At 28.3% G+C, this 18,955-nt stretch overlaps 1 protein-coding gene across 1 annotated transcript; it reads right to left on the reverse strand.

Annotated features, from left to right (window-relative positions):
- Positions 1-14,285: 14,285 nt before the first annotated feature.
- Positions 14,286-17,104, reverse strand: LOC100791446 (nascent polypeptide-associated complex subunit alpha-like protein 1). The gene is made up of 4 exons (XM_003554048.5): positions 16,889-17,104; positions 15,846-15,930; positions 14,912-15,042; positions 14,286-14,809 (listed from the first exon to the last, which is right to left on the reverse strand). Exons 1-4 carry the CDS (start codon positions 16,946-16,948, stop codon positions 14,477-14,479), a joined length of 609 nt encoding a protein of 202 aa, XP_003554096.1. The 5' UTR covers positions 16,949-17,104; the 3' UTR covers positions 14,286-14,476.
- Between the last annotated feature and the right edge of the window lie 1,851 nt (positions 17,105-18,955).

The raw sequence follows: 18,955 nt of genomic DNA on the forward strand, positions 1-18,955 counted from the left end.
TAAATATGATTATTTATTGTTATAACATATCATGATTAATAAGTTTTATATTTAAATATTTTAAATGAAAATGGTTTCAATATAATTTATTCTGTTTTAATTAGTTTTACTATAAAAATTTTATAATAAATTTTTAAAAATAATATAAAATTATTTATAATAGTTGGTTTATGATTAAATTAAAGCTTAATTGTATTTATGGTCTCCTTTTTTTTATTTTACAAATTTAGTCTCCTAACTTTATCTCATAATCTTTTAGACCTGTAAAACTACCAAAGTCACTAAGCCATTTAATTTTTGGGGTAAATAATATTTTATACATAACTTGACTTCTGTATGAGTTTTTTTTAAGAGACTTCTCTATGAGTTAGTTAGATTTTTTTTTCTCTCAAGCACCACAACTATGTGATTTTTTATTTGCTATTAAATTTTTATTATTTTAATTTTAAAAATAGAAAATAACAAATATTTTAATATTAAAATAAAATACATTATACTTAATGTGATAAAAAAGAATAAAGAGATAAGAAGAAAATCGATGGAAAAAGAGATGAAAGAAAAAATGAGTAAATGTTTATATTTGTTGTGTAAAATAATAATAAAATTTAAGATGATAATTTTATTTATCAGAAATCTTTATTTTAATTATACACATTTATAAATTATACAAAATTATATGTAAATTAATAAAATTTTATGTAAATTATAAAATACATGTAAATTTATCATATGTAAGTTGTAAACTAATGAAAATAAGTAAATTGTACTAATTAACCATTCATGGGTTTCTAACCGTGATCTTATCTTGCTTGTGTAGTCCCTCTTGTAAAATAGCATATTTTTAATATGTTTTATGCATTATTATTTGATAGATAAAATGTTTTGCAACCAAAAAAACTTCATGTAACCAAAAAGATAGATAAAGTGTTTGTAAAATTTATTAAATAAGGTGTAAAATACATTAAATATAAATTGATGCTCACATTATCTAATGGAATTTATAGTACATTATTCAATAATAAAGAATATATGTTAAAAAAGATATATCAAAGAGTTTTGCTTCAATTAAGATGGGTCTAATTAACTGCCGCGTTATTTTTCTTGTACTTTCTTTTAGTATGGTCTTGTTTCAAAAAGTTTAAAATATAACCGTTTGGAAAAAAAAAGTACAGGGCTTTTTTATACGATTTTTTTGAGGCTAGGGCTTTTTTTATATATATACTAAAGGACACGCATTATTGATACAAAGTTTTCTTATAAAGTTGATTTTTCCATATATTTGGAAAATTTATATTATCTGATGCATATGATAAAATGTATAGTGCTAGGAAATTGACAAAGAATAATTTTAAGCCATCTAAGCCAATTAATTGGATAAAGCTAATTGACACCAATCGTAGGACGAAAAGTCGAAAAGCATTCACTCGTTGCCTCCTATATATCCGGCTGTCTTACATCTACATCTACTCTATTCAGGGTAGTGACAAGCAAAGTTTCACACACTTATAATAATATTTAGTTGGAGGTAAAATATACTTTTGTTGACTCAAAATATTAGTTTTTATTTTATTTTATAAAATTTCATATGCTTTTAGTTTTTATTTTTTAATATAAGAAATTAAAATCACGTCACATTGAATATCAGAATTACTAAACGTCTTACTTATTGATTGATTAATGTCAGCGAGTTATTGTAAATTTTTTTTGTTTAAGTTGAATTCTTATGAATAAAAAATATATATAGAGACTAAAAATATATATAAAAATTATAATCAGCATTTTGAAATATTTAAAAAGATTATAAATATATTTTGTATTTTATTTAATATTAATTTTTTAAATTTTTTTAAATTTTGAAATAAGAAAAATAGTGATACTAAATATGATATCGTTATTATAGTGAATATATAATATAAAATGTTTGAATTTTTTTTCACATTTCAATATTTAATAATTGATATTTTTTTCATTTTATTAAAATATTTTTTGTTTTTTTTAAGTTATTAAAATATTTCTAGTTGATTGTCATAAATTAATCCATTTCTTAAAATCATAGAAAAATTAAAAAATAAATTTATAATAATTTATGCATCTTGCTCAATTAACTAGACTCTCGTTCATCTTTACAAATTAAAATGATCATCCATTATAATTATTAAAATAACGTTTTATAATTTTAACAATGATTTGATGCTCATAATATTCAAAATTCACCTATAGAAATGCTATTCAGCTACAGTATAATTTTTTCAGATTCCAAACAAAAAGCAACTATACTAAACTTCTCCATGTATTGGTGTGATGATCTACTCATTGTCAAGATCTCACCTGAATTTTCAACTGCTTGAATTCCAATCATTAAAAATAAAATTTACAAAATAAATTATAAAATAAAATATAAGTTAAATATTTTACACCGTTATATGAATCTGCATCACCGTGTGCAGTTCTTTTTGAACTGAAGGTGATTCTATTCCTTACTTGATTGCATCTTTATGAGTGCATGCAGACTCTATGTTGAAGCATAGCTGGTTCGAATTTCTTATAAGTATCCTCACACAGTATTTTGAAACTTGGACTCCACTACTCAATGCTTGCGTAACTAGTAAGTAGGATATTCTGAAATGTAAGCAAAATGTAAAATGTAAAAAAAAAAATATATTCTTGAGTATATAAGAAAATATTAAAAAAATATGATTTTATATCAAAATAAAATAGAATAATCTTAGTGTTTAATTTTTTAAATTTAAGATTATAATTTTTTTTACAAATATTTATCATGTCTAATGTTAATTGAACAGATTTGGACATTTAATAAATAAATTAAAAAATTAAAAATACTTTGATAAATAAATTCAAAATGTATTTTGAATAAATAATTAATTAAAGAGAGAAAAATAACTTAATTTTATATTAAATTTTAAAAGACATGTTCTAAAAAAATGAAACGCGACTGCATAGAAATGTGACTACACAAAGAAATTATTTTATTTTTAAAATAAAGATATATAATTATTAAACTTGCACGTATATCTTTCCTATAAATAAAACAGTATTCGTTAGAAGAAGAAGAAGAAAAAAAAAAGACTCAAACAGTGGAATGATATTTTGAAGAGACGATTTTATTTTATATTTTAATTTTTTTTCCTATAAATAAAATTGATGAGATGTGAAACTAAAAAATTCTGGCCAAATGTAAACATAAAAAAGCATGAAAAGTTATGGGGTAGACCGTATGAAAAAGAATGCTTCTTTAATGGTAGCAAACGGGATTATGTGGCTTTGGTATCCGTCTCATATGTCCCTACACCCTTAACCCTATCCTATCTTTGTTCACATTATGCAGATTTTTTTATGCTTTAATGCTTTGGCATCTCCACAGAACGCCATTTTGCTATCAATTTGATTTTCGTTAACTCGGATTATGATAATTTTATGAGTTAATGCTATTACTTTTTTTTCTTCCATAGTGAAGTCAATAATAATAATCATAATAATAATAGCAGCCATTGGTACAATGTCTAATTTATAAAGATACTCCACTTATCAATATATTTTGCAAAAATAAATAATAATAATAATAATAATAATAATAATAAGGCTTTACTAATATATATTCTCACTTATTTTTTTAAAAGAAGTACAATCTCAACTCTCACATTATAATTATGATTATTTGTTTAGAAGAAGTATGCTATCTTATAATTGTGATTTTCTTAAATATATTTAAGGCATAGTTTATTAACATTTTTAAAAAAAAGTAGGACTTCTATTTGTTCTCAAATATAACCAAAAAAAACTTATTCACCCTAATTAAAAAAAGTTAGTTAAGAAACAATGTTAAATTGTACAAATTTTAATTAAAAAGTTATTTTTTTTCAACTTATCATTCAATGGACCTGGTATCAAGAATAAAAAAAAGTTATTACAACTAATACCTCAATTAAATTAAATGTATTTTAGAAATAATAACATTAAATAAAAAAAATTAATTGATTTTTTTTATATTTTTGCACCAAGAAAATATTGTTTTTTTTCCTTATATTTTAGATCAGAGAAAGTATATGTTAACAAATTTTGACATATGCTAATATAAATCTATTGACAGCTTAGAATTACTACTTAAAGTAAACTTATAACTTTGAATTTTTTTTAAATACATCCAAAGTGTAACTTGCTAATATACTTCTTTTTATAAATAAGTGAGTGTAAGTTAATAAATCTCATAATAAGAATATAATTTATTGTATAATTTTAATGTTTAGTTACTTGATTTTTTTTTGTCTAAACCATTTATATTCTTAACTAAAGACAATCTTACTTAAGTTGAATAAGGTCATATGTAGGATAAATTTTTTTTCCAAGTATTTAATGTAGTTATATGCTTAGAACTTAAAACATAATAGTTAAGTCAGAAAAACTCTGGATGTGCATCTAAGTGTTTAATGGTCAAATAAATGAAAGTGTCTAACATATTTTTTTAAATATGTTCTTTATTGTTTGATAAAATAAAGATAATTTCAGTAAATAACATAAGAGTCACTCATTAATTATTGTGTTTTATTTACTCTCCATTTGTTAAGATTTCGTGTATTCCACTCAATAATAAATAAGGTTAACCATATTCTTAATCCACTAAACATTGAAAAATTTATTTTTAGTTTGTCTATTTTAAATCGTTGATTTTTAGTCTTATCTCATAAAATGTGTCATCATTAAACCTAGTTTCCAACTCAATCAAGTGAAGTTAACAATAAATTTATAATAAAAAAAATCTACAATAACTATTTTTTTATTAAAAAAAGACCCAATTAGTTATGCTATAAAAATCCATTAAAGTAAATTTTGACAAATGACCCGTACAAACTAATATTTGATTTACTTTTTCAAATTTTATATAATGATGTTTAGACTTGTAAGTCAGACGTAGATCAGAACCTAACCAACAATGATAAAAAGAACAAAATTGAGATGAGAGAAACAAAAAGAATATAAAAATAATAATAATAAAAAAGAATAGTTATTGGTATGTTTCAAAATTAAAGTTGTCAATTCCTTAGATAGTGTTCATAAACTTATCCCATAGATAAATGTTAATAATAAGTAGCATTTAATTCCTCAAACCAATTATAGCTAATATAAAAAAGAGAATAATAAAGTCATTTAATTGTAAATGCAAATATTTTGATATTTTATATTTTAAACCATCATTTTCATTTTCTTTTAATGTGTAAACAAATTCTTGTATGTGTAAGCTCACTTGACAGTAAATAACGGGACTGATATTTTTAAGCATGTTACGTGGAGGAAGTAGCTGAATCGTTCTCAATTAGAAGAATTTTCTTTAGCGTCTTTTATCAACATAGATAGATAGCTAGACAACTTACCAACTATTTGCTTGAAATTTGTTTCCCCTGACTTGGGTTGAGATATTTTGTATGAATGGGGTTAGTTGGGTGATATATTTACTTTAAATTGGGTTTATTTGTCAATATCCTCTTAGTATTAAAAAATTGATATTAAACCAAATATTATATCATGTCATAACTGCTAACTTTACAAGAACATGCATGTAAAACATAGAAACCTTGGATGTAATGGTCTGCATGTGTATATACACATATCAATGTTTCACTTGAGGAATAATGAAATATATGGATAAATGACATCATGTTTAAGGGTAAGTTAATAGCACTCACACAAGAGCAAGTCCACTTTACATAATAATGATAAGAGACTTAAATCTGGATATCAAACCTAGAGGATCGGTTGCGTTTTCAAATAATCAATTTGTTATGAATTAGACAATTTAAGTTTTATCAAATAGAGAAATGTTTGTGATCAATTATCTTTTAACGAAAAAAAGAATTAAAGCACAAGAATTGGTGAAAAAATAATTATTACAAAAAGTCAAGGATTGTGAATTCGCACATTCCTTATTTTTGTCAATTCTAATTCTAATAAATCCCTAATTATTATCAATTATTAGTATTTTCCTAATTCAATTATTAGCCTTTAATCTTAGTCTTATAATGCTCCTTGACCTAAATCAATATGCAATTGATCGTAGAAATATTAATTTAGGTCAAGGGATTGAGTTCTTAAACCAAATGGATGATTACTTAATTAATCTATTGAGAGTTCACACAATCAATTTGACCATACAAGTTACATGAAAACAATTACTTCTCAAATCAATCGATTACAAGCAGATTATCACTAACAATAAATTAATTAATATTTAGAGTGATCACTTCTAAATTTGCACTTAAGAACATAAAATAAATCTAATGATTAAATAACATCAAGAACTTTATGATTTAGAGTGATCAGTTCTAAAACTGCACTTAAGAACATAGAAGAAATCTAATGACTAAATAACATCAAGAATTTTATTAGAATCAGAAATAAAGGATTCAATGGTATGCCTACATCACAGTTCTAGACTAATAGGGATTAGTCGCTCATGATCATGACAAAACTAGAAATTCTAAGAGAAAACATATAAATGACAAAAGAGCATGTACACAAATCGATCCTATTATGATCTCCAACTCTCCTTAGTAGCCAAAAGATATATACCTGCAATGCTCTCCTCCCTTCAAAATTGAATAAAAAGATGAATATCAAATTGAAGTTTTCCTTCAAAACCGTTATTTATAAAGCCTAACTTGAGTGATTGCCAACATAGATGGACCACAACCATGGTCAAAAGTTTGTTGAAATCTGACGCTTAGATTATCATATGTGTGAGAAACAATTTATGAGAGGTTATCATAGGTTGATTGAATTTTGAAATATATATTTTTAGTCAAAAACTAAAGCCAATTGAATTATTTTGAAGGCATAAGATTGTGGCCCAAAGGATAATAACCTAAATCTTTGGATGCATTAATATATCTACCCTTACCCTCACTCAAACACAATAATATACTCATTCTTTCTCCATAACTAATAAACCAAGCTCTTTGCCACTCTCCAACACACTTCTTACTTCATTCTTTCTCCCAAACTCTGAATCTCCATAACTCAACCTTATTTCTTGATCTATGAAGTAGTTGTTCAACTCTGAAGAGGTCGTCTTGATCTCCACATAATTGATGGCATCTTAGTCATGTCATCCATACAACCTCACTCAATTTCTTATTGTTCATCAAAGCTCTCTGCCATTCAGGCATTGAATTTGTTTTGACTACTGTCCAAAAAGCCTCCTTCATACACAATCTATGCTCGAGGTTCTCATCCAAGGCTTGTAAAGTAGGCAACAAGCCTTGAACATGAAGAATACGTCCATATTATTATGTATATAGTATTGTCATAGTTAAAAACTTAAAGCAATAAAATGAAGTTACTTTTTGCTAATATAGGATGAATGTCCACTTCATCTTCTTTATATTGTTCAAGCAATGAATAAAAAATTTAACAAACCAAGCCTTTTTTCAACTTCAACAATGAAAATTCTAAGAATTCATGGGCTTGGTTTGCTACGTTCTTGGTTAAATAATTATTATTATTAGATTTAATTATCCATTTAGTTCATATATTTTTTAAACTTATCCCTTTTAGTTTCATAGTTAATAAGTGGATTTGGACTAAAATGAGATTTGGATCATGAGAAGAATTGAAAAACAAGAATGTAAATTAAAACTAGCAAATAATAAAAGATTAAGGGAAATTCAAAATAGAAAAAACTTTCAAGACTGAGTTTCAGATATGACACTCAATCAATTAATTCCAATACCTATGCGTTTTTACTTGTTATGGTCGAAGGTAAATTAACCAAAGTACCTTTTGTTCCCTTTAGAGAATCAAAGGGGTATTTAATCAAATTGGCCCCTACTTTTGTGGTGACTATATTCAATTAGATTCATTAAGTTTTTTGTCAATTCAATTGTTCCTCAAAGGTTTCAACCTACTTTCATGATTTAGACCTAAGTTTCTTCCTATGAATTGGGTGGTTGGGTTAACCTTTTAATACTACCCCAAATCCCTAAGGTTATGTAAAATGTTTGTCGCAACCAGGACCGCAGTGGGATGGCAAGTATTTAGTTTTAAAATAGAAGAATCACACCATAGTTTAGTAGGAGAAAAATTACGAAAAATCCTTTTTGAAAATAAATTAATTTTTAAAACCAGATTTTTGAGTTTTGGAGCCAATTAGCGTAGGAAAAATGTTAGGAAAGAAAAAAGGTTTTTAACAGGAAAAAATATTATTATTATTATTTTTTGGAAAAGAGAGTTAATATTTTATTACTTCAATTTTTTTTTATATTTATTAGATTTAGGACTTTTGAATTGTGATAGCTCATACTCCTAAAATATTATTAAAGCCGATAACAAGGAGAATAAATCAAGGAACATCGAAAGAATATAACATTCTTTACACCGTAATTACACAATGAAATAAATTACCAAATGGAAGGTTGTCTTTTATCAATAATTCAATGCACAAATACAAGTTGGATCCTTTTTGAGTCAGGAAGATTACAACAAGTTCTTCTCCTCACAATTCCCTTTTCCCTTTGATCTCTTCTTCAGTTAGCACTTCCCATTTTCGTTTGTAGTCAGTGGCCTATGAGGCAGAGCATATGACTCTACATGGCTTGTGAATACACCATGGAAAACATAAGACTGCTGCAAATTAGAAATTTCTTAAGTGAAACTTTCTCTTTTTCTTTCCTTTTTTTTTATAAAATAGTGAGTAATTCGGATAAAATTGGGTGTTGATAATGTTGACCATATTATTTTCCATAGTAGAAAAGAAATCAAATGAGGAGAAAGTTTCACGCAAAGGCAATACGAAATTAATTCATTAAGACATCCATAGGGTTACGCACAATCCTAGAACAAGGGAAAACTACTCAACATAAACATGAATAGATCCCAAAGAAAAACAGAGGTTCAAACAAGTAAAGAATCGTTGAAAAAGGGGAGCAACCATGATTCTATATCATCACAAGTTAAGAAGTTCTTACTAAAAGGAAAATGTACAGGTCTAGTCTAATAAGGGTTCAAACCCAAATGCAAAACAGAACCAAAATATGCAAAACAAAAACTATGGCCGTGTTCATACCCTTGTGATCATGGTTTTTCCCAGAAAACTAATGAAATTTAAATTCTGATATGGGTCGTGATCTTGATCACATTTCCATGATCTTCTTGTAAAGTATAATTAAACCTCCATATTTTAACTATTTTAACCTACACGATTTACATGGATGATACAGTGTTATATACATCCGTCGAGACTGTGATGAAGAATGACAAGTGTTGTCCCATTCCCAAGTGAAGCAGTGTCGGTAAATAATCTCTTACATTCTTATGTAATGTAATCAATCAATCAAAGCAATAACTTAAATTCCTTTCTCTGTTAAAAGACTAGAAAGCTTATCAACAGCCAATTTATATACAAAATTCCAACATGGCTATCCAGCTGGGGTATACATATATATGAGGTGTCTTATCTATATAATTTAACGAATTCGTATAAAAGAATCCATTGTTTGACTCAACAAAATGTGTAGGCTAGCGTGGTGAAGTAAATAAATTTGTATATGATGGTCAAATTTTTTAGTCCGATTGACCAATAGAACAAAACAAAGAGAGAAACCGAAACAAACACGGCATTAAAATATTACACTTTTGGAAAGCACTTATAGGAAACCTAGCCCTGATGACTCTCCCATGTGGCCATGTCCCACCCCCTCTCCATTGGAGCCACGTTTAAGATCTACTTGTCTTACTCTCTGTTTGGACGTTACCAACCTCGTCAACTTCATTAAGTCGTGACATAGATAGAAAACGATGTGTTTTCGCATCCTTCATATATCATCAATTTCATTCTAGCTAGCTGTTTTAACGCGCTTGGCTTGACCTGTTGATGCATGATGTCTTATTCTTAGCACAATAATTTGGAGAAGGTTGATTAATTGATTTCTTATTTGGATTTGGAAATATGCAACGGGACAAGAGAGGGGTTGGTTAATTTCTTAATTGGGTTGAATCAATAATACGATCTAATATTTTTGCTTAACTACGCATCCTTATGTTTGATTGAAACAAATTAAATGTCCACCAGGATTTTGGTTGATTCAGAAGGGGTGAAAGTAATTGAATTGAAATCTTAATTTAATCATTTCTAAGCATAATAATATACATTCTCTTAAAAGAAAGCATAATAATATAGATAAACAATAACTTAAGGAATGGTAGAGTGCCGTAGGTTTTATCTTCAATTCCTTAGTGTAGACTTTTGGCGATAGACAGATTTACCATGTGTTTATTACACGCACGCATTTATGTACATCAATTTTGTTTTCTTGTTTATAAAAGAAACATAAAGGCTTATCGTACAATACATGCTTCTCGCATACATTACATTAGATCGGTATTAAAAGTACAACATCTTTGGCAACATGTTCATAAACTTAGGCATAAGAATCTTATTAATTAAACGTATTAGATTCTGTCAAAAGTACTTATTTTTTCTATGACAATAATAAAACAACCAATTTCCTCATTATTATTATTATTATTTTAATTTAGGCGATGTGTAAGCAATTTCCTCACTCGGAATTTTATGTCCTTATTTGTTAATCTTGAAATCAGAAGTCTTTTTTCTTCTTCAATTAGATGCTTTTTGTAGTGTTCATCCAGTAGAGCTCTACAGAAACTAGTTCAGATAACAATCTTCAGGGTAGGGCCTAACGAATGTGTACAAAAGTTGACTAACTGCTTATATCAAAACTTTCAAAATATATGTAACCAAGGAAAATGATCAAAATATATACAATATTAAATTAGTCATTCAAAATTTAAAAATATTCTTTTAGACTTTATAATATAAAATAATTATCACTTAATTGAAGACCACATCATGTTTTAAAGGACATTAAATTAATAATTTTATTCATGTTTATTTTAAATATTAAATTAATTACCAAATATGTAAAGGACCAATTTAATGTCATGCATATCTTTAAATAATTAATTGAATCATTCTCTCGAAAATTTACTTCTATGATAAATAAATGCTTTTTAAATATTTAATTTCTTTCTTTCACACGCTTTCATAAATTATATATTTGTAGAATTGATTTATGACTGTCATTGTTGAATAAATAGAAATTTCCCTAATGTCAAACACTTTAGAGAGTCAAAGGCATCCCAGCATAACGCCTTGACAATGACACAGCTAGCTCGCAATGTCGCAGAAACTCTACTGACAATAATTATTTTCTGGATGAGTTGATCATCCACCAAAAAATTTAAGAACTTATCTCTTTATCTTTTGTATTATTTATTATTTTTATTGGTTGACAGAAACCAAGTTTTTTTGCCACAACTGGGTATACTTCAGTTTCTCGATAAATATCAAAGATCCATATTGACTAGACACAATATCTGTACCCTAGCTGGTCCAACTTCAAAATGTAACCCAGGTTTGATAGACCAATCTATTCAAAATTATGATATATAACAAATTTAGAAAGGGGTATAATTTAACGGTAGATCGACAAAATTTTCTAATTCCCCCACTTTTGTGTGGTGTTTGTGGTTGGTCCGGGTGAAGAAGAGTCAAAAAAAGTGACAAGATGAAAGGATACAAGTTATTAGAAAAGCTTTCTATTGTTTTGGATAAAAGCCAATTGGGTGAAGATAAAAAGCTTGATGTGAATGATGTCATGTAGTATGCGTTCGAGTGAAGGAAGGGATATGTAACCAAATAAATACAAATAAAGCACAAAAAGCACAACAAAAGGATAGCTAGTATCTTTCATCCTCAAAACCTGGTTTCTTTTCCAGCAAGATATATATATTTTTTAAATGGAATCTTCTTGTCCTCACTTTTTGGGTACAGAATTGAGTAAATCAAACGGGAACAGGATAAATTAGCTAGATAGGTTTTCACCTTTTTGGAACAAAATTAGCCAGACAAGTTAAAATATGGCATAAGTGAACAAGTGTAGTTTTTGAAAGATAAATTGATGTAGAATATATTTTAAGGAAGTAATTTATAAGATTATGCTATAGAAGTTGAGAAATGAAAAGGGTAGTAGGGTTTTTTGTTTTTTTTTTTATATAATGATGACAACGAGGATGAAATCTAAAATTTCATACATATTGATCCAACCTTATCACTAGGTGAATCCTAATAAGTTGGTGTAATAATTTAACTCACGTAACAAAAAAAACACATGATTTAAGGGGAGGGGGAAGGGTGTCAAAACATAGAACGAGTTAGTATCCTCAATGTATTTTGACTTATAACAAATAAAGTACTAAGTTTTTATAAAGATAAAAGAAATCACGATGATAAGAGAAAAGACACTAGATGTCTTTGTACATCTTATTAGACAATGTAAACATGCTTTTAATATTTTATATTGATCTCATCTTTGCTTCTATAGTTTATGGGCATATCATAATCTTGAACAACAGACTTGTAATTTTTGAAGAATGCCTTAGAAGTATCAAAAGAGATATCAACATAAAAGTGATCATGTAATGTCTTAAAGGGCGTGCTAAGCTAGAAGAAAGAGAACATCAATGTATATATTTGAGAAAAAAGATATTTGCTCTCTGCAACAAGACATCCTGTACGAGAAAGGAGAAAGTTATATATTTATCATAGCAAAGTAACTACTTGGTGAAATACATTCAATGTTGTATTTAATGAACCCAACGACCTTGTTCTCTCTCGGAAGATCTCGGACAAAGGAACATAGAAGCAAGAGGAAGACTTGTAAGACAACAGTTATTTCTTGAAAACTACCTATATACAATGGAGATCTTTGCACAAAAAAGAGAGTGAGAAAACACTACTAAGCTTTATAAGAGTTTTAAAGATTTCTTTGTGACTTAGTGAAAACCTCTCTTTATGAAAAAAAATCATGTACTTAAATTGTATATCCATATGATAGGACAATAAGATTGTGAGATTTATTCTTAACCAAAATTCTTAGTGATTTTGGTGGAAGCTTGGATAAGTTTTGATTCAAAGAATACAAAAGGCGCTTTGCTTGAAGAGACAATTGTAAAGACTTCAATAACTTGTATAAGTATTTTTTTTTCCAAATCACTTATATAGTCTGTGTGCTTGAAGTGATTAAAAAAAATACATGTATCATGTAAAGATATAGTAGAATTTGATGGTTTGACATAACCCCAATAGTAAAAATGAACTAATATAAAATTGTTCGTGTTATTTGTATTATTTACCGTCAAATTGTTTAGCAAAAGAGGTACTAGGTTTGTTTCTTGTATAATAATTTTTTTAACCTTCTGGAAAATGTTAAAGAATCCAAGATTATCTCTAAGTACTAATTATTCACATTCTAACAAATAGGTGGTTCTCAGTTGTAAAAATACCTCATCCATTGCTAATATTATAGACAAAATATTCCAAACAGTCATAAATAGACATAGGCCCATAACAAAAAGGTTTATCCCCATTGTCGAATTTTCATTGCAAATGCAATCACCAAACCAGCTCCAGCCTAGCCTTCTATCTTTAGGCAAAGTAAATCATTTCTCCACAAACGGCATACTTAAACTTTTCTAAAGCCTTCACGTAAGAGTCATAATCATTTTTTAAGCAGATGTATGATTTGAGAAAGTACTCCAGTGACAGCAGTGCTTTTATGAAAGCCAACATATAAGTTTGCTCAAAGTAAGTTCTCGTGTAACATATTTTTCAATTTCCATATATAGCAATAACCATACAGGAAATTAAAACCACAAGGCACCTATTAGGAAAGTAAATACATGGGGATAATTATAAGCAGAAGAGAGAGCATTCGTGTAAATAGAAAGAAATGGAAAGCATTCTTTCAATGACATTCTAGTCATAGTGCAAACAAATTCAGTTTCTTTAGAGACTTCCTTAATAGCATGTCACAAAAGAAAGATTAAGGATTAAGTTCAAGACAGTTTTAGGAGACCCGAAGCTCATTAGCCATTACACCCTCGACTACAATAACCATCCTTGTAGTACATTAATTATGTTTGTTAATCATTTGTTACGAGTTTCAAGTGAAGAACTGTTATTAGTGTATAAGATAAGCATGAAGTATCAACTTTATTTTTGCTCTGTTTAAATTACTCACATTACTTTCTAAGTTTTAAGTCCTAAATAACAGCAACCAATGATCATAATATGAAAAATATGTGTTACAGTGTTAGGTTGTCATTCAAGTCATAAGATTGTCTTAAATTATGGCAAGACAAAAGCTGTGATATATATATCTCACTCAAGATCGTAACTGGGTTGTATCAATATCAGATAATTGTTAATTATGACTGACATTCTTGGCATTGAACATGCATTTGTTGCAAATGAAGTCTACAGTCCTTTCCTTCCATGGGGACAATTACACAGATAATTGACAAACAAGTACTTCAAATTCAAGGAGCAAAAATTTCGATCAACAATGAAAAATAGCTACACTTTCTAAAATTCAAACAAACTGGACCATTAATTAGTTAGCTCCATAATGGCAGCAACAATGTCGCCACTGGCCGCCTTGAGAGCTTTAACAGCTTTAGGCCTTGACACACCAGCTTGAGTCATCACCAACTCTATGTCCTTGGGATCTACGCCAGCCTCATCCACTTCCTCATCATCTTGAGCAACAGCAGAAGATTCGGGCTTCAATCCAACATTGCTCAAATTAGGAGCCTTGAATTGCTCTGCCGCCTGAGTTTGTAACTGTGAGCTCAAGTCTTCAATCTTGGCTTCCCCAAATATAATGTAAGTTTCAGATGTTGGACTCTTGAAAACATCTGGTTTTGAGATAACGAACAGGATCTAAACAAACAAAGTCCAAAGTTTCAATTTTTACCAAAGCAAAATAGATCTGACAAATGAAAAAGAGTGGTGAAAAGTGAAAAAGATGAGTCAAATGCTAACATTCTTGCTCTTCTTGACTGTCACTCGGCTGACACCTGTGACAGGTTTCATTCCAAGTTTAAGCATTGCCTTGCGACTCTTCTTTTCACTTCTGGTCTGCTTCGACCTACCAGATGCATCACCTTCTAGTCCTGCAATAGAACACAAATTCCTGAGATTGTAATTGGAACTATCTTTGTAGCTTCAGTTCATGTACAATGAAAATATCAATATTAACTCAGTCAGACAGAACATAGACTTGTTATGATCTCCATGCATGTTCATTTTTATTCTGATACCAGATACAAGATCCACCCAACCTATTTATGGCATTGGCAATATTTATTACAACTCTCGACTCAAGTCTAAATACAGAACAATCCTGAAAAGTATAGACATGACATGGGACACGTGATACAACTCAAAGACACATAGAACAAATTTTAAAAATTGTACAATGTATAAAATTAACATAAAATATAAATTTTAAATCAAATGAGAGAATCAATGTTTTAAAAATGGACATGAGTCATTGTAGATATAATAAAATGCTACAATTTATCAAATTATTGTGATACACTTTATATGTATGGGTGTACAAGTTAAAAAAAATAGTATAAAATAGGTAAACTACAACTTAGTATATTTGCAGTGCCTGAATATTCAATTTGCATCATTAAATCATGTGAATGATCACACAAACCGCATTTGCCGCATTTGTTCACAATTTATTGCGATAGCAACAAACACGACAAAACTGCGACCGTTTTTTAAAACCTTGGTCCCTTGTAAGTTGAGACAAGCCAAATTAATCTTAAAACCATGTACATAATTTTCACATACGATATAATTCCAATCAAACTATCAAAGGAGTGCTATGAAACCTTTGCCAAATGCAAGAATGAAAGTGAGCAAGTCATGAGCACTCTTCAGTTAATCTCATTTACCAACATACCTTCGGCATGGTCATCATCCTCATCATCATCATCATCATCATCCTCTTCCTCATCATCATCATCCTCGACAACAGGTTCACCATCCTAGAAAAAGATATTATTCAAAAGTTCAAAATTCTAGAAAACAGAGCAAATAGCAAATAGTAGGTTGTTAAATATGGACTGGATCAGAACATAATGGGACAGAATGAATTAAAAGTGTTATTTTATTGTTTGGATATTCTATAATAGAATGGAATGGACATTCCATAATTTCCATTCCATTGTTTGGAAAAAAAACGAAATAAGTTATTACTCGATAGTTTCTATATTACCCCACTTTAATATCACTTTCAAAGGATTATGTTTATTTAGCAGGTCAAAATAGGGATTTTTTATTTTACAAGATTTGTTCCAACCCCTACACCCCAAATTGAGAGGGAATACAAATTGGACTAAATGGAATGGGATGAATCAGGTCCCATCCCGATCTACTTTCGGTTTTTTACAAAAGAAACTATTGATCAACTTTCTGATCCACTCTATTTCTCTCCACTCCACCATCTACCATCAATCCAAACACAGGCTAAGGTTATGCAGAAAAACAAAAATAATATTCAGAGACACACCTTCTGCCGTTAGTTGTAATTGTTCTTCTAGAACGACTAAGGTTTTTTTTCTTTCTAAAGACGGAGTTCTTCTACTAAGTTTGATTTGGAAACTAAACTCTTCTTTTTCCTAAAAATTGATGAATCCCCAGAAACCTTTCAATTGATTGCACAGAAAAAGTTCAGCCTTTAACCAATAGAAAACCAAGTAATTTACATTCTCTTCCACATCTCTAGTCACTGATCGAATCTCTAATGAAAAAACAGAGAAAGCAAACTGCATTTACCCACTACTACGAGTCCTTGAGACTCCACAGGCTACAATTCCTAAAACAGTTAAGTGATGAAAAACATTTGCACATAATCAAACTCAATTGGAGTATTTTCGAGTCCAATTCAAAATTAAGAGGAAAAACTCATAAAAGGAAAAGGAGAGAGTTTTTAATGTGGATTACATGGATCTTTTGCTGTTCGAGGTGTTGCGCAAGAAGCTCCTCTTGGGTCTGAGCAGTCATAGTAACTTGGATTTAGGGTCACAAATTGGATTCTGCAGCAGTGGATCTCAACACATCCAACTACCTAAAACCCTAATGATCAGACTTTATATACCTCTCAGTTTTTTTAGATTCTTTTTATGTATTTGGTTTGACCTGATTAAAACCCGTGTTCTTGAAGAAAAAAAAAAACATGACGAGCTCATATTAGAAAAAAATAGTATTGTAATTTGTGTAATGTATATTTTATATAATTAAAGTTCATGATAAATAAATATTTCAACTATAATATAACTAATAATTAAATATTTTTTAATCTAGAAATTATATTTTAAATTTATAATGATATTTATATCAGGATAAAGGTTTAAATATGATTTTCAATCCTTTAAAGATAAAGTCATTTTTATTTTGGCACTTTATTTGTTTACTTTTTTTTGGCCTATAAAATTTAATATCTTTTAATTTAGTTCCGAGAGTTATATTAAGGTAATAGTAATATTTACATTCTAATGATATGTCATGTCAATAAAATGTTTAATAGGATAATTATATGTAATTTTTAATAAATTATATTTTTAAATTCTAATGATGGTGTTTTATAGGATAATTATATGTAATTTTTAAGGTAATTGTTATATCATTTGTTAATGTTATTAGTTGGCAATAGAGACTAAAACAAAAAAATATTAAATTTTATACGGACTAGAAAAATAAAGGATCAAAATCAAAATGATCCTATTTTTTAGAGATCAAAATCTTATTTAAATTTATGATAAAATATTCTTTAATTATTGATAATTTATTTTAAAATATTTTAAAATTTAAGTTAGCATTAAAAATGATAACCTGAAAGAGATAAAAAAAATCGACAAAAAAAATCTAAAAGCACTTTTGTTAAAGAAATACAACTAAAAATATTATTGTTAAAGAATTACAATTAAAAATGTTCTCGAGTCAAAATAATTATTCTAGTTTATAAATAAAGAGGGATTAATCTTTTGGAGCAAGCTTGATGAATTTAATTTATATGCACTCGGATATTAAACTTTTTTACATATGTATATAATAGAATTTTTTTTATAACTACGTCATCTAGTTTATTAATATAATATGATAGTGGTGAAATACTACTATAGATAAAGAGGGATTAATCTTTTGAGGCAAGCTTGATGAATTCAATTTATATGCACTCGAATATTAAACTTTTTTACATATGTATATAATAGATTTTTTTTTATAACTACGCCATCTAGTTTATTAATATAATATGATAGTAGTGAAATACTAATATAGACTTATATTTAAAATAATGTGAACTCAAATTATAAATAAAAACTAGATTATTTTAATAATATCAGAATGGAGGACGAAAAACGTTGAGCTAGAGTTTCGGAGGATGATCCAAACAGTTCGAAGAAGGAAAAATTTAGAGAAAATGAAGTGGTGGTTGATGAAGACATGGCTCCTGTGTTTATGGAGAATGATGCTCCATACAAGGAGAAATTGTTGACGATGCATGAGGAGGAGAAATATGAGTGGGATGGGTATCATGAGGAGGAGTTGTCTATAGAGAAGTGGGAGAAAAATATCATGGAGAAGACTCAAGTGGAGGAGAGCATGTATTTTCCTTAGAAAAAATGTAAATTATATTAAACCCAAAATGATATAACAATAAACGAAATATACACAGCCGTTAGAGAAAATCAAAAGTCTCCCTAATATAATAAGGCCTATATCAAGATGTTAAAACAAATGCAAGAGATGCACATATATTTTCTTTGTCCTGAGATGAGGACAATGTTTTAATCCACGCCAAAAATTGTCTCACTCCCTAATTCTATTTTAATTCAGAGGGTGAAACTTGATTACAACCTTGTTCATTGTAGCAAAACTAACTATCATTTTTTCAGTGAAAAACATACACATCCTAATAGATTGTAGCAAGGACGCAACAAGCCTATAAATTACATAATCAACAGTCAATCCTCAAAATTGATTGTTGAAGTAGATAAAGAAATTCCTTCC

Source organism: Glycine max, chromosome 19, assembly GCF_000004515.6.
Source record: "Glycine max cultivar Williams 82 chromosome 19, Glycine_max_v4.0, whole genome shotgun sequence".
NCBI lineage: Eukaryota > Viridiplantae > Streptophyta > Magnoliopsida > Fabales > Fabaceae > Glycine > Glycine max.

Excerpts from the sequence above, each read along its gene's own strand:
- LOC100791446 (XM_003554048.5), bottom strand. The coding sequence starts at position 16,948 with ATGACTGCTCAGACCCAAGAGGAGCTTCTTGCGCAACACCTCGAACAG. Across the intron at positions 15,043-15,845 it reads GGATGATGACCATGCCGAAG|GACTAGAAGGTGATGCATCT; the intron begins GTATGTTGGTAA and ends GTTCTATTGCAG. Across the intron at positions 14,810-14,911 it reads CAGTCAAGAAGAGCAAGAAT|ATCCTGTTCGTTATCTCAAA; the intron begins GTTAGCATTTGA and ends TTGTTTGTTTAG.